Below are 13,766 nucleotides of genomic sequence, written 5' to 3'. Positions count from 1 at the left end.
GGCTTAGGGGTAGAATAGAAAACTAAGGTTGATTGCTTATCCCTTTAAGGGACAGACTATGTTGTGGTCAGTTCTGAGCATAGGCAATAGGCACATAGGTATTTTTCTAATGGAATGATTAATCTGTAGGACACACTTAGAACTACAGTCTAAGACTATTTTATAGCAATGGCCTCATTAATGAATGGAGAGAAATTTCCTTTGATTAGAGATAATGTTCTGATTTGATGACTGAAAAGAGGTAACTCTATAAGTTTCAGCTACTTTTAGATTTTTCACTGCTTTCTTCTATAACAGAAAATATAATTTCCTTGTGGCACTTTGTAGAAAACACTAAGTTAGCCAACAGATCATTTTTAAATTTTATTTTGAAATGATTTTAGATTCTAATAGAAGTTGCAGAAATAATAGAGTTCCCATGTACCCTTCACCCAGTTTCCCTGCATGATAATATTGTAACTAACCTATAGCATGATTAACAAAGCCAGGGAATTGACACCAAAAGATAATTTTTAAGAATTGAAATACTTCAAGTTGGTATATAAGCTGTTTATTAAGCTTCTGCTTCCCACTTTATATGAAAGGTATAGTAAAGATATTATGCACTCTTCTTGGGGCTGACTCCCAGATACTTTTGGATTGAGGTTTATATATAGCTTAAAGCATTTTTTAAAAGAAATATCAACACTTTTAATATAGTATATCACCTAAGTCTAACAGCAGCCCTGATATTAGGTAGCCTAGTATTGTTCTTCCTATTTTACAGGCTCAGAAAGGTTAAGCAACTTGCCTAAGATTACCTAGCAGTTTTCATTGTCTGGGACTAAATCCAGCCATTTAGAGGCTGGCTCTGGTTCTTCTACCCCATGTGTGATACTGCTTGTTGCTGCATTTTTAACAATGGGAAGTCTCTGCTGACATGAGTATCTTTGCAGTTATTTGATATCAATATTATAGTGAATAAGCAAGGAAGTTAGGTTACCTGTCAGTAGTTCATCTACCATCTCTACAGGTGTTAACGTTTTTCTGAGATTAAAGATTTTTTGGTGTTATAGTTACAAACTCTCTAAACTCAGTGCCTTGGAGATTCAAGATGCTATTCCTCCTGACCTGTTATATTTTTGTAAGGAGTTAATATGCTTGTCAGAGTTTTGACAAGCTGGAGACTGCAGATAAAGGCAAGTTGATTAACCTATCTGGGTCAGCTTTCTTATCTGTGAAATGGAGATTAGAACTGTGCTCCCATCTGGCGAATCAGCATTAGGACTAATTAAACCCATGTTTCCTAGGTTCTTAATTTACCATGGCACGCATGTTTTTGTTTTCCTGGCTAGTAGTGAAAATGTACAGAAGATAGAGGAGATTACTTGTAGAGGAAGGATAGATAAAATTTGGAAAACAGTATGCTTGCCATGAATAAAACTGTGGTGTGCTGTGGTTTTGTTTTGTTGTGGGGTGGGGGTGAGATGAGCAGGGAGGGAGTTGGTTTACAGGTGAAGAGAAAGGATGGAAAAGCAGAATGAACAATTAGTAGTTTCTCAACTATTTTGAGAAAGGGCATATATAGAGCTCTAGGCAGCAGTGCAAGAGGGACATTTAGACTAGCATTCATGTGTCCTAGTATACTCATAGGGAAGTTTTGAATCAGGTTTTTTTTAAAGCTCTATAGCTGTACTGTCCAGGGTAGTAGCTGCAAGCCACCTGTACCTGTTGACTACTTGGAATATGACTAGTCTGGATTGAGATGTGCTCTAAATGTAAAATACCTACCAGATTTTGAAGACTTAGTATGAAAAAAAGAATATAAAATATCTTAATATTTTTATATTGATTTCATGTTGACCTGATATTATTTTGCATGTATTAGGCTAAATAAAACATATAATTAGGATACATTTCACCTGATTCTTTTTAGTAATGTGGCTACTAGAAATTTTTAAATTATGTATGTGAGTCGCATTTGTGGCTTACATTATATTTCCATTGAGTAGTGGACAGAACTGCTCTTACAGCTCTTAAGTAACTGTTTAGTTACTTTTTAATTATTTGTGTGTGAAGATCTTGATTCCCTTGGTCTTTGGGGCAGCGTTGGCAGTGCCTGAGTCCCTGGGTTCGTTGCCTCTCTGGCTGCAAGCAGCCTCTGTTTATCCCAATGTGCCCTACAAATATTATCATTTTCTATGTGTGCATGATGTGGGCACTGAACTCTAGATCATCACGTGTAGTATTTTTCAACATTCAGGAATTCTTTATTGTTTTCTCCTACTGAAGTAATCTGATATTTTTAATGTGGGGAGAGGATCGAGTCTTAACTCACTGGCAGATGGCCTGGCAGTTCAATACTTCCAGCTTATTTCTACTCTGAAAGATATAAGTACCTCAGGAAAAGCCACATTTTTAACATTTATTAAAACTGTTTAGAGAAATTTGTTAATGAAGCATCTTTTTTAAAAATTACTATTTTTAGAATTGTTTGTACTATCTTTGCACCTGTTTTGTAAACATAAAAGTTCCTGTATGCTTCTCACCCAGTTTCTCGTATTATTAACATGAAGGATCTGTTTTTTAATCTAATTTTGCATAATGTACCAAAAGTTTACACTTTGAGTTATTTTGCTCAAAAGAAATTCCCAGATTTTACATTATGCTAACTGATTCAGTTTTTAGAAGTGTAAATGTTAATTATTGATTTATATATCAGAAAGACATTTATTACAAACATGAAATTCAGTGACTTAAAACTGTTTGCTAAGATGTTGTATACATCATGGTCAGAAAGTTACATATGCTTGACATAATCACATGTTGATTAATCACTTTTGTCTTTTTCTACTCCATAGATATAAAGAACCTGTATCCATCATCATCTCATTATACAAGAAATTGGGATAAATTAGTTGGTGAGATCAAAGAAGAAGAAAAGAATGAGAAGTTGGAGGGAGATGCAGCTTTAAACAAATTATTTCAGCAGATCTATTCAGATGGTTCTGATGAAGTGAAACGTGCCATGAACAAATCATTTGTAAGAACATAAACTTTAAGAAAATCTATTGTAGTAGTAAATTTCACAAATTAAAAAAAAATAAGTATGTAATTTGAGATCAGATTGCATGTACTGTAGTTGGGAGACCATTTTGAATGGACTTTGTCTGAACATTTGTTCTTGCTCTAAACTTAGAGTAATTACTGAGGAAGTTGGGAACTTGTGGAGGAGGTGAGAAACAAATGGTATATTCCAAATAAATTTTTTCATCAGGGAGTTAGAACTTGGAAGTCTTAAGAAATACCAAGGTTATAGTTAGTGGATGATATAGAGTTATTCCAGTTGGATTTATCACAATAGCTGAGTGAGCTTCCGGTGTTTACCTTCTGGTATCATGTATAATCTCAGTGTCAGATGAAGAATATAGAAGGGAAACTTCCAGAACAGTGTTTGCCAAGTAGAAGGTGCACATTAATTATTCATTGGTTTGTTAGTAATTTCTGTATTGATTAAGGAAATTCAGACTTTTTGCCAGGGCATGAATACCACCTGAATTAGGCATCAAGTTCTGAGATTTTAATGACTAGTCATCACTGTAGAACCATGTAGATTTTGCTTGAAGCTGTAATCATTTGACTTCTACCCGTAGCTCTGGAAATGTCACTGTCTTCTTTTAAGGTGTTGATATTTACAGTAGAAAGTTAAAGTTAATATTTAATAATTAAAATTAATATGTAGGTAATAAGTGTGTTTGTGGCTCAGATATTCCATGTAAGTTACCAAGTGGTAACTGATCATGATTATGCTTTTCACTATTGCCTTAAAAAAGTTGTTTTTAATTAAACTTTTTATTTTGAGATAATTGTAGACTCACATGCAGTTGGAAGAAGTAATAGAGATCCCTTATATCCTTTACAGTTTTCCCCAGTAGAAACGTCTTGCAGAATTATAATATTACAACCATGATATTGACAGTTAAGATAGAGAACATTTCTTTTTTATTTATTTGTTTATTTATTTATTTTGGCTGCATTGGCTCTTCGTTGCTGCACGTGGGTTTTCTCTAGTTGCGGCTAGCGGGGGCTTCTCTTCATTGAGGTGCGCAGGCTTCTCATTGCAGTGGCTTCTCTTGTTGTGGAGCATGGGCTCTAGGTGCGTGGGCTTCAGTAGTTGTGTGTTGTACTAGATATACCTAAGTATTGGGTTCTTTTTTTGAGTGATTATAAATGGTATTACATGTTTAATTTTGGCATCCATGTGTTTGTTGTTAGTGTCTAGAAATACAGGGGTTTTTTTGTTTTGTTTTTAATGTTTATCTTGTATTTATCTTGTATTTACCATGTTGAACTCACTTACTGGTTCTAGGAGATTTTTTTTGGTAGATTCTTTGTGATTCCTTGTGATTTTCTATGTAGACAATTGTATCTTCAAATAGGGACAGTTTAATCTCTTGCAATTCCTATACACTAACAACAAAAGATCAGAAAGAGAAATTACAGAAACAATTCCACTCACCATTGCAACAAAAAGAATAAAATACCTAGGAATAAACCTACCTAAGGAGGTATTTCAGATAGGGACAGTTTAATTTCTTCCTTTCCAATATGTGTGTCCTTTATTTCCTTTTATTGGCTAGAACTTCCAGCACTATGTTGAATAAGATTGGTGAGAGTAGACACCGATGCCTTGTTCTCCATCTTAAGAGAAAAACCATTCAGTCTTTCACCATTAAGTATAATGTTAGCTGTGGGTTTTTGTAGATGCTTATCAAATTAAGAAAGTTTTGCTCTATTTCTTTTTTTCTGAGATTTTTATCATGAATGGCTGTTGACTTATCAAATACTTTTTCTGCAGTATTTCTGCATGTGGTCAGTACGATTAGGTGATTTTTTTCCTTTAATTTGTCAAAGTGGTGATTTTATATGATTAATATGATTGATTTCTGCTGTTCTACTGTTGAACCAGCTTTGCATCCCTGGGATAAACCCCAGTTGGTCATAGTGTATAATTCTTTTTATATATTACTCAATTCTATTTTTAAATACTTTAAGCATTTTTGTGTCTATATTTATGAGGCATGTTGGTCTACAGTATTCTTTTTTGGTGCTTTTTCTGGTTTTGGTATCAGGGTAATACGTCATAGAATGGATTGGGAAGTGCTCCATCCTCTTCTTTTTTGGGGGGAGGGTATTTGTAGAATTAGTCTTGTCTTTAAAGGTTATTTGAACCAATGAAGCCATCTAGGCCTTGATACTTCTTTTTTTGGGAGATTTTAAATTATGAATTTCGTTATCCCAATAGCTTATAGGACTCTTCAGGTTGTCTATTTCATACTGAGTGACTTGTGGTAGTTTGTTTTTCAGGAATTGGTCCATTTAAGTTGTTAGTGTTGGTAGGGTTCCCTTCAACTTTGAAGGGAACTGCAGGGTCTTTTGATGACTGCAGGGTCTGTAGTGATAACCCATTTCATTCCTATAATGGTAATTTGTGTCATTTTTTTTTTCCTTTGTCTTGCTAGGGTTTGTCAATTTTATTTACTTCTTTTCCCCCAAAGAATCAGCTTTTTGTTGATCTTAAATTTTTCCTCCTATTTTTTTTGTTCTAAATTTCATTTATTTCTGCTTTTAATTATTTTCTTCCTTATGCTTGCTTTGGGTTTATTTTGTTATTCTTTTTTTAATAGGTTCTGTGGATATGAGCTTAGATTATTGATTTGACCCTTTTTCTTTTTTCTGTTATATGTGTTTATGCTATAAATTTCCCTCTCAGAAGAATTCAGCTGTCTTCCACAAATTTTGATGTTACTTTTTCATTTTTATTCAGTTCAGTATATATTTTGATTTCACTTGAGACTTCTTATTCTAAGTATATATTCCACTTGAAAAGCATGTATATTCTGCTCTTGTTGAATGGAGTGTTCCATAAACGTCACTTAGATCCTGTTGATTGATACTCTTGTTGATTTTCTGTCTTACTGTTCTACTGATTGAGAGAGGGTCTTCAGCTATAATTGTGGATTTATTGATTTCACCTTTAAGTTCTGTCAATTTTTGCTTCACATATTTTGCAGCTCTGTTGTTTGGTTCATATGCATTTAGGATTGCTATATTTTCATGGTGGATTGACCTTTTTATCATTATATAATGTCATTCTCTAGCTCTGGTAGTTTTCTTTGCTTTGATGTTAATATAGCTGATTCTTATGTCTTTTGGTTAATTTTTGCATGATATATCTTGTTCCGTCCTTTTACTTTCAACCTGCCTAAGTCGTTTTTTAAACATTTTTAATTTTATTTTAACAATTTTATTGGAGTATAGTTGATTTACAGTGTTGTGTTAGTTTCAGGTGTACAGCAAAGTGATTCACTTATATATATTCATTCTTTTTCAGATTTCTAAGTCATATTTAAAGGGAATTTCTTTTAGACAGCATGTTGGGTCATGTTTTTTTTTTTAATTTATTCTGCCAGTCTCTTTTAATTGATGCATTTGGACCACTTAACTTTTAATGTAATTATTGGTACATTAGGACTTACTTATGTCTACCATGTAAGTTTTCTGTTTGTTCTGTATTTGTTTTTCCTGCCTTCCTATGGGTACTTGAACAGTTTTTAGAATTTCATCTTGATTTATCTATAGTGTTTTGTAGTGTATCTTTGGTTGCTCTAAATTTTATATTAGCTATATTATACTTAGTTTATCATAGTCTCCTGGTGTTATTTTTTTTTGACACTGAATGACGTATAGAAACCTTACCTCCCTTTATGTCCTTTTACTTTTTCTCATTTATAATTTTCTTAAATAATTCTTCTGTATATGTTTAGAAACCACATCATACAGTGTAATAATTTAGAAAACGTAGAAGAAAAGCAAACTCTTGCATTTATCTATATTGTGACCTTTTTCTTTCTTCCTTTCTGACTTTCAGGTTTCCATTGTTTGTTTCTTTTTTTTTCTTTTTAAACTCCTGAACACATTGTCTCCTCTCATTTTTTTAAAAAATATTTATTCATTTTATTTTTGGCTGCATCAGGTCTTAGTTGCAGCATGCAGGATCCTCTGCTGTGGCTTTTGAGCTCCTCATTGCGGCATGTGGACTTCTCTCTAGTTGTGGTGCTCAGGCTCAGTAGTTGTGGCGCGTGGGCTCTGTAGTTGAGGCACGCTGGCTCTCTAGTTGTGCCCCACATGCTCAGTAGTTGGCTGCACACAGGCTTAGTTCCCTGACCAGGGATTGAACCCGTGTTCTCTGTACTGGAAGGCGGATTCTTAACCACTGGACCACCAGGGAAGTCCCTCCTTCTGTTTGGAGAACTTCCTTTGGGCATTCTTTCAGAGTAGATCTGTCCATAACAGATTCTTTCTATTGACAAGGATTTCTTTGGGTTTATACTGGTTGGGATTTACTCAGTTCCATGTATCTGTAGGTTTATGTCTTTTGCCAAATTTGGGATCTTTTCATTCATTATATCATTGAGTACTTTTTCAGACCTTCCTTCTTTGTTTTCTTCTTCCTGGAACCCGATGACACAGGTATTGGATATTTTGTTACAGTACTATACATTCCTGAGAACCGTTCATTTTATCTCTGTTTTGTCTCTGTCATTCAGATTGGGTGATTTATATTGTTCTGTTTTCCAGTTCACTGATTCTTTGCTCTATTCTCTCTATTCTGCTCTTGAGCCGTTCACTGACGTTTTTATTTCAAGTGTATTTTTCAATTATAAAACTTTCATTTGGTTCTTCTTTATGTCTTCTGTTTCTTTACTGAGGTTTTCTATTTTTTTCATTTGTTTCAAGCTAGTTCATAATTCTTGTTGAAGCATTTTTACCCTGACTGCTTTAAAAATGTGTCAGATAATTTTAACATCTCTTTCATCTCTGTGTTAGCATCTGTTGATTGTCTTCTCTTTTTAAACATATAATCTGAAATCTTCCTGGTTCTTGGTGTTTTTCACCAGTGCCAAGTGATATTCAGTTGAAATCTGGACATTTTCATGTTACAAGACTCTGGATCTTATTTAAACCATCTGTCTTAGATGGCTTTCTCTGACAACCCCTCTGGCAAAGGAAGGGAAGTCACTACCTCACTATTGCCAGGTGGAGGTAGAAATCCAGGTACCCCACTCTACCTCCGTTGACACCCCAGGACATCTCCTTGTTACTGCTGGGAATAGGTAGGAATTCTAGCTCCCCACGTGGTTTCCACTGACACCACAGGCAACAGAGGAGGCCGGTTTGTGATAGCATAGCATGGGTGGAAGTTTAGGCTCTTCATTCAGCCTTCACTGGCCTGGGTGGGGATGGGACCACAGTTTTTTACTGTGGTGTTTAGCTAGAGTGATTATTGTCTAAAAGTTTCCTCTCTTTCTGTTTGTCTTTGTCCATTGGCTAGAGAAATAAAGCTTTTGTTGGGGCTTTTTTTGTTTGCACCCTTTGGCATTTCCAGCCTCTTCAGTTCCAGCTCTTGGAAAACATAAGGCAAAAAGAAAACCCAAAGAACTCACCACCGTGTTGTTCCTTGGGTCCCAAGGTCCCTAGCTGATTTGTCTTCTTTTCACCTTTTAGAGTTGTCTTATATTTGTTATTTATATAACATACAAGGTTTTTAGTTGTACTTAGTGGGAAGACTAGGAAAAAGTACACTCAATGCCTCCAAAAGGAGAAACCAGGATTTTGTTAGTTTGTTTTGCCGCGCTGTGCAGCTTGCAGGCTCTTAGTTCCCCCACCAGCGATTGAATGTGTGCCCCCTGCAGTGGATACGTGGAGTCCTAACCACTGGACCGCCAGGGAATTCCCTGAAATCAGTTTCAGTGTTGACTTTTAAGAACTTCTGGACAAAATAGTGTGTGAGATTTCAAAGTTATATTAGAGAATCTGTGTCCATTTTCATACAGAAACTTTGCTAAGTGTAACTGAACCATACGTATGCATAAAATAAGCCATCTGTTTGGCAGCATTGACCTGGAACATACCAAGGGCTTGCTTCTGTCTTTGTGGGGGAATACAGGCATACCTTGGAAAACTGTGGGTTCAGTTCTAGACCACCATCATAAAGCAAATTTTGCAATAAAGTGAGTCACACTTTTTTGGTTTCTCAGTACATATGAAAGTTATGTTTACACTATGCTGTAGTCTACTGAGTGTGTAATAACATTATGTCTAAAAAATAATGCATGTACCTTAATTTAAAAATTCGTTATTGCTAAAATATGCTAGCTTTATCATCTCAGTCTTCAGCAAGTCATAGTTTTTTGCAGTAGTAACATCAAAGATCACTGATCACACATCCCCATAACAAAGATAATAACAGTGAAAAAGTTTGAAATATAAGAGTTATCAAAATGTGACAGACATGAAGTGAGCACATGCTGTTGGAAGAATGACGTCAATAGATTCACTTTATGCAGGGTTGCCACAAATCTTCAGTTTGTAAAAAATGCAGTATCTGCAAAGTGCAGTAAAGTGAAGCACAATAAAACGAGGTCTGCCTGTACAAAGAAACAGACTCTATCTTATCTCTGATCTCTCTGTCTAATTGGGCAAAAAGATCAACATATACAGAATAATCATGGAAGTGCTCAGTTGCACTGCAGTCCATAAGAAGAAAGGGGAAAATAAATGTCATCAGCAAATATGATCAGATTATAAATTAAATCTGCTTCCTTTAGTTCTCTTAGGAGTAGTTATTATATAAACTTGTCCCATTTTATTCAGTATTTTATTTGCAGCCTACTGTGTGCCAGGCTACTGCACTTAGATCTAGGATATAAGTATTGGTAAAATATGTTTCTTTCCTTTTAGAAACTCTCAGCTTTAGTTTGGAGCCACGGGTGGGAAGCAGGTATGAGAAGGCAGATTCGTAAAATTTTATCAGTGCAGTGTCATAGACAAGTCCTACAAGAGTAGCTAGAGTCCTGACTAGGGTCAAAGAAGGCCACAGAGAGATGGTGACATGTCATGTTTGGAGGATAACTAAAGATAAAAAGAACCGGGACAGAGGAGAGCATCCCGTGCAAAGGAACCCATGGAAAGGAGCTTGGTAGAGAGTGTGGGGCATTGGGATTATTTTGAGGCTCCAGTGTAATGGTAGCATATGTAACTTTATACATTCACCAGTAACATAGCTGATTATTTTCAAATGTTTAGATTTTAACAATTTTCTGTTCTTTGCTGTGATCCAAATCAATGAATTTTTATTGCATTAACAGTTACAGCTTTATTTTTTAAATGTATTTATGAATATGCTAGGTTTGTTAGTAGGTATTATACTCAGTGGGTAGTAAATAGATGACCAGTGCTTTACTGGGACACTAACTTTATGTGTCTGTGTATGTATGTACCTTGATTTAAAAATAATTCCAGCATATACTTGTGTACATTTGACAGAGAGAGAACATTAAGAAGGGGCTCTTAAAGTTCTCTCCAACTAGAAAGAGTTTACTTCGCAAAGTCTTCACTGTGCTCAGCAAAAGAGATTACATTATCGTTTTCTTTGGGAGCCAATTTCATTGGGTTGGCCAAAAAGTTCGTTCGGTTTCCCCAGTAAGATGGCTCTAGTAGTGCTTAGTTGTCTTTAGCTTCATTCAAAACAATTTTGTTAGATTGTGTTGTGACAGCTGTCATATCAGGGTGCATTTTTTTAAAACTTATCAAAATTAGTGAATTTTTGTGTAGCCATTTTAATATTGAAGATGGAAGGAAAAAAGCAACATTTTCTGCATATTATGCTTTATTATTTCAAGAAAGGTAAAAACGCAACTGAAACACAAAAACAGATTTGTGCAGTGTATGGAGAAGGTGCTCTGACTGATCAAAAGTGGTTTGTGAAGTTTCGTACTGGAGATTTCTCACTGGACGATGCTCCATGGTTGGGTAGACCAGTTGAAGTTGATAGCGGTCAAATCGAGACATTAATTGAGAACAATCAATGTTATACCATGCGGGAGATAGCTGACATACTCAAAATATCTAAATCAAGCGTTGAAAATCATTTGCACCAGCTTGGTTATGTTAATCGCTTTGATGTTTGGGTTCCACATAAGTTAAGTGAAAAAAAGCCTTGAATGTATTTCCGCATGTGATTCTCTACTTAAACGTAATGAAAACATTCCATTTTTAAAACAAATTGTGATGGGCAATGAAAAGTGGATGCTGTACAATATTGTGGAACAATATTTCACTTGTGGGGCCAGTGAAATAAACCACCACCAACCACACCAAAGGCCAGTCTTCATCCAGAGAAGGTGACATTGTGTATATGGTGAGATTGGAAGGGAGTCCTCTATTATGAGCTACTTTTGGAAAAGCAAACAATTGATTCCAACAAGTACTGCTCCCAGTTAGATGAACTGAAAGCAGCACTTAATGAAAAGCGTTCAGAATTAGTCAACAGAAAATGCATAATCTTCCATCAGGATAACACGAGACCACATGTTACTTTGATGACCAGGCAAAAACTGTTACAACTTGGCTGAGAAGTTCCCATTCATCCACTGTATTCACCAGATTATTGTACCCTTGGATTTCCATGTATTTCAGTCTTTACAAAATTCTCTTAATGGAAAAATTTCAATTCCCTGGAAGACTGCAAAAGGCACCTGGAACAGTTCTTTGCTCAAAAAGATAAGTTTTGGGAAGAGGGAATTATGAGGTTGCCTGAAAAATGGCAGAAGGTAGGGGAACAAAATGGTGAATACGTTGTTCAATAAAGTTCTTGGTGAAAATGAAAAATGTGTCTTTTATTTTTACTTTAAAACTGAAGGGACTTTTTGGCCAACCCAGTACTTTCACCTGAAGGTGGTTTTTCCACATATACCTCTGTGCTGATTAGCAGGGAGACATGTGCTTTATGGCAGTGTGTGTGGACGTGGTCCTCCTACCTAACTAGAGTTTCCTTTTCAGGTTTTTACACGATATGGTAACTTATCTGGAAAGCCTAAGGTTAAACCAGAATACTGTCTTGTGTATATTGAGCCAAACATAGCTTATATTGGGGACTCTGTGCTTGGAATGTTTTTAGAAAAATATCCTGTTTTGATTACATGGGCCAATAATTAATCCATTTTTATTTTTTATTGCAGATGGAGTCCGGTGGTACAGTTTTGAGTACCAATTGGTCTGATGTAGGTAAAAGGAAAGTTGAAATCAATCCTCCTGATGATATGGAATGGAAAAAGTACTAAATAAATTAATTTGCTATCACCGTATTGCATATGTTCAGCTAACGCCCATTGTGTATTAATACTGCATTCTTGAATTTTGAACACTGAGTACATCTTTTTAAAGGATTATACCTCTTTACCTCTTTGTGCTTTAGAAATTATTTTCCTTCAAGTGTTCTAAGAGTCTAATGAAGAATGAAGATCATGTTTTATCACTTTTGCCCTTAAGGACTTCAGATATGCTGAAACGGAATGAAGTATCATTTGCTACTAGATAGATTAATTCTTCCTAGTTGTGGGAGTGGAGAAATTGTTAATGGGATATCTTGGGTTATTGCCTTATTTTTGATGCAGTATTCTGTTAATAATTTATTAGACGTGGCAACTTTGGGTGAGCATAGATTTCTCAATTTCAGTGTTAAATTGTTTGCTTTTAAAAACTGCTTTTGAATGGAGTTGTAAATACAATTTTTCTATGAAGAAGTTTGGTTTATTTACCTTTTTCTTAAGTTTTTAATGAAAACTTTGAGAAATTATTTATCACAGGGGATTCCCATTTGATTATTTTTATGGGAAGTATTTGTAATTGCACTGAGAATTTTGGTCCTTACCCTTCAAATTCCTGTATAAAACATTGACACCTGAGTTTATCATGCTGCAAATTTAACTGTACTGAAGGCTAATCTGTGAAGCGGGGTCAAACAGTAATTTAGGAGAGCCCAACTCCACTTCTTGCTGCTTTTGCCACAGCAGGATTCCCAAAATTACAAGACTGGTGGTTTGGTTTGTTTTTTTTTTCTTCTTTTTTTCTTTATTAGAAAATCTCTCTTCTTATAGCCGCATGCTTTTGTTGGTTTAGGGCAGCTACTGAGAGAGTAATATGTATACATTTAGTATCTATTCTGTTTATAGAATAAATAGATACCATGGGAATACAAAAACTAAAAGACATGATCGTTGGCTTCAGAGACTTTATAATCTAGCAGAGAGAGAAAATTAACATTCAGGAAGGACTTACGAATGGTTGAATGGTGAACTTATTACAAATACACTTTTGAGATAGAAAAAATATCTATCTGTGATTAAATGTTCTGTGATTAAAACTATTGACAGTCTAAGCTGTTATAAAGCAAAGGCCATGGATGACCTGTAGGTGTGATTCCTTTTCTTGTAATTTCGGAACCATAGAGGGTGGTGTCTATTAGGTCTCACTAACATTTTGTGGCAAGGAAGTACTCTATACCCTCATAGCTGAGGATAGGGTAAATGGGGGGCAAATTAACCGCCATCTCCAAAAAGAGTGGGAATTCAGCCTCTTCCTTCTAGTCATTTGACATGTGTAGGGGAGTTCATAAGGAAAAAGTGGTGGGGTGATACCAGATCATGCCCAGACTCGCTGTTACTGCTTGTTTATGCATGTAGGGGTTTTCACTTGTCCTTCTGCCCACTTAGAGTTACAGGCTACTTTTTTTGATCTTGAACACTGAAGGAAAAGGCAAAATTAAGTTCTTGCATGTATGAATTTCTAAAATTTTCTCCTTAGGAAACAAGATAATGATTATGTTAGGTTTTCTCAGTACCGTTAGTCCCCAGGGGTAGGGAGGCTCTTCTACAGAGATGGTA

At 35.5% G+C, this 13,766-nt stretch overlaps 1 protein-coding gene across 1 annotated transcript in view; it reads left to right on the top strand.

Moving 5' to 3' along the window:
• Positions 1–12,626, top strand: part of SUGT1 (SGT1 assembly cochaperone of MIS12 kinetochore complex) — a 43,343-nt gene extending 30,717 nt beyond the window's left edge. Inside the window, exons 12-13 of the mRNA XM_022574950.3 lie at positions 2,841–3,022; positions 12,063–12,626. Of these exons, the coding sequence (XP_022430658.1) occupies positions 2,841–3,022; positions 12,063–12,164 (284 nt within the window). The 3' untranslated portion in view covers positions 12,165–12,626. The remainder of the gene's footprint in view (positions 1–2,840; positions 3,023–12,062) is intronic.
• Positions 12,627–13,766: the final 1,140 nt, after the last annotated feature.

The sequence above is a fragment of the Delphinapterus leucas genome, chromosome 18 (assembly GCF_059928025.1).
Source record: "Delphinapterus leucas isolate spDelLeu-1000000601 "Yukka" chromosome 18, BTC_Dleu_Yukka2, whole genome shotgun sequence".
In the NCBI taxonomy this organism is placed as follows: Eukaryota; Metazoa; Chordata; class Mammalia; order Artiodactyla; family Monodontidae; genus Delphinapterus; species Delphinapterus leucas.
The sequence above is the reverse complement of the archived record's forward strand: the minus strand, read 5'-3'. Positions and strand labels throughout refer to the sequence as shown.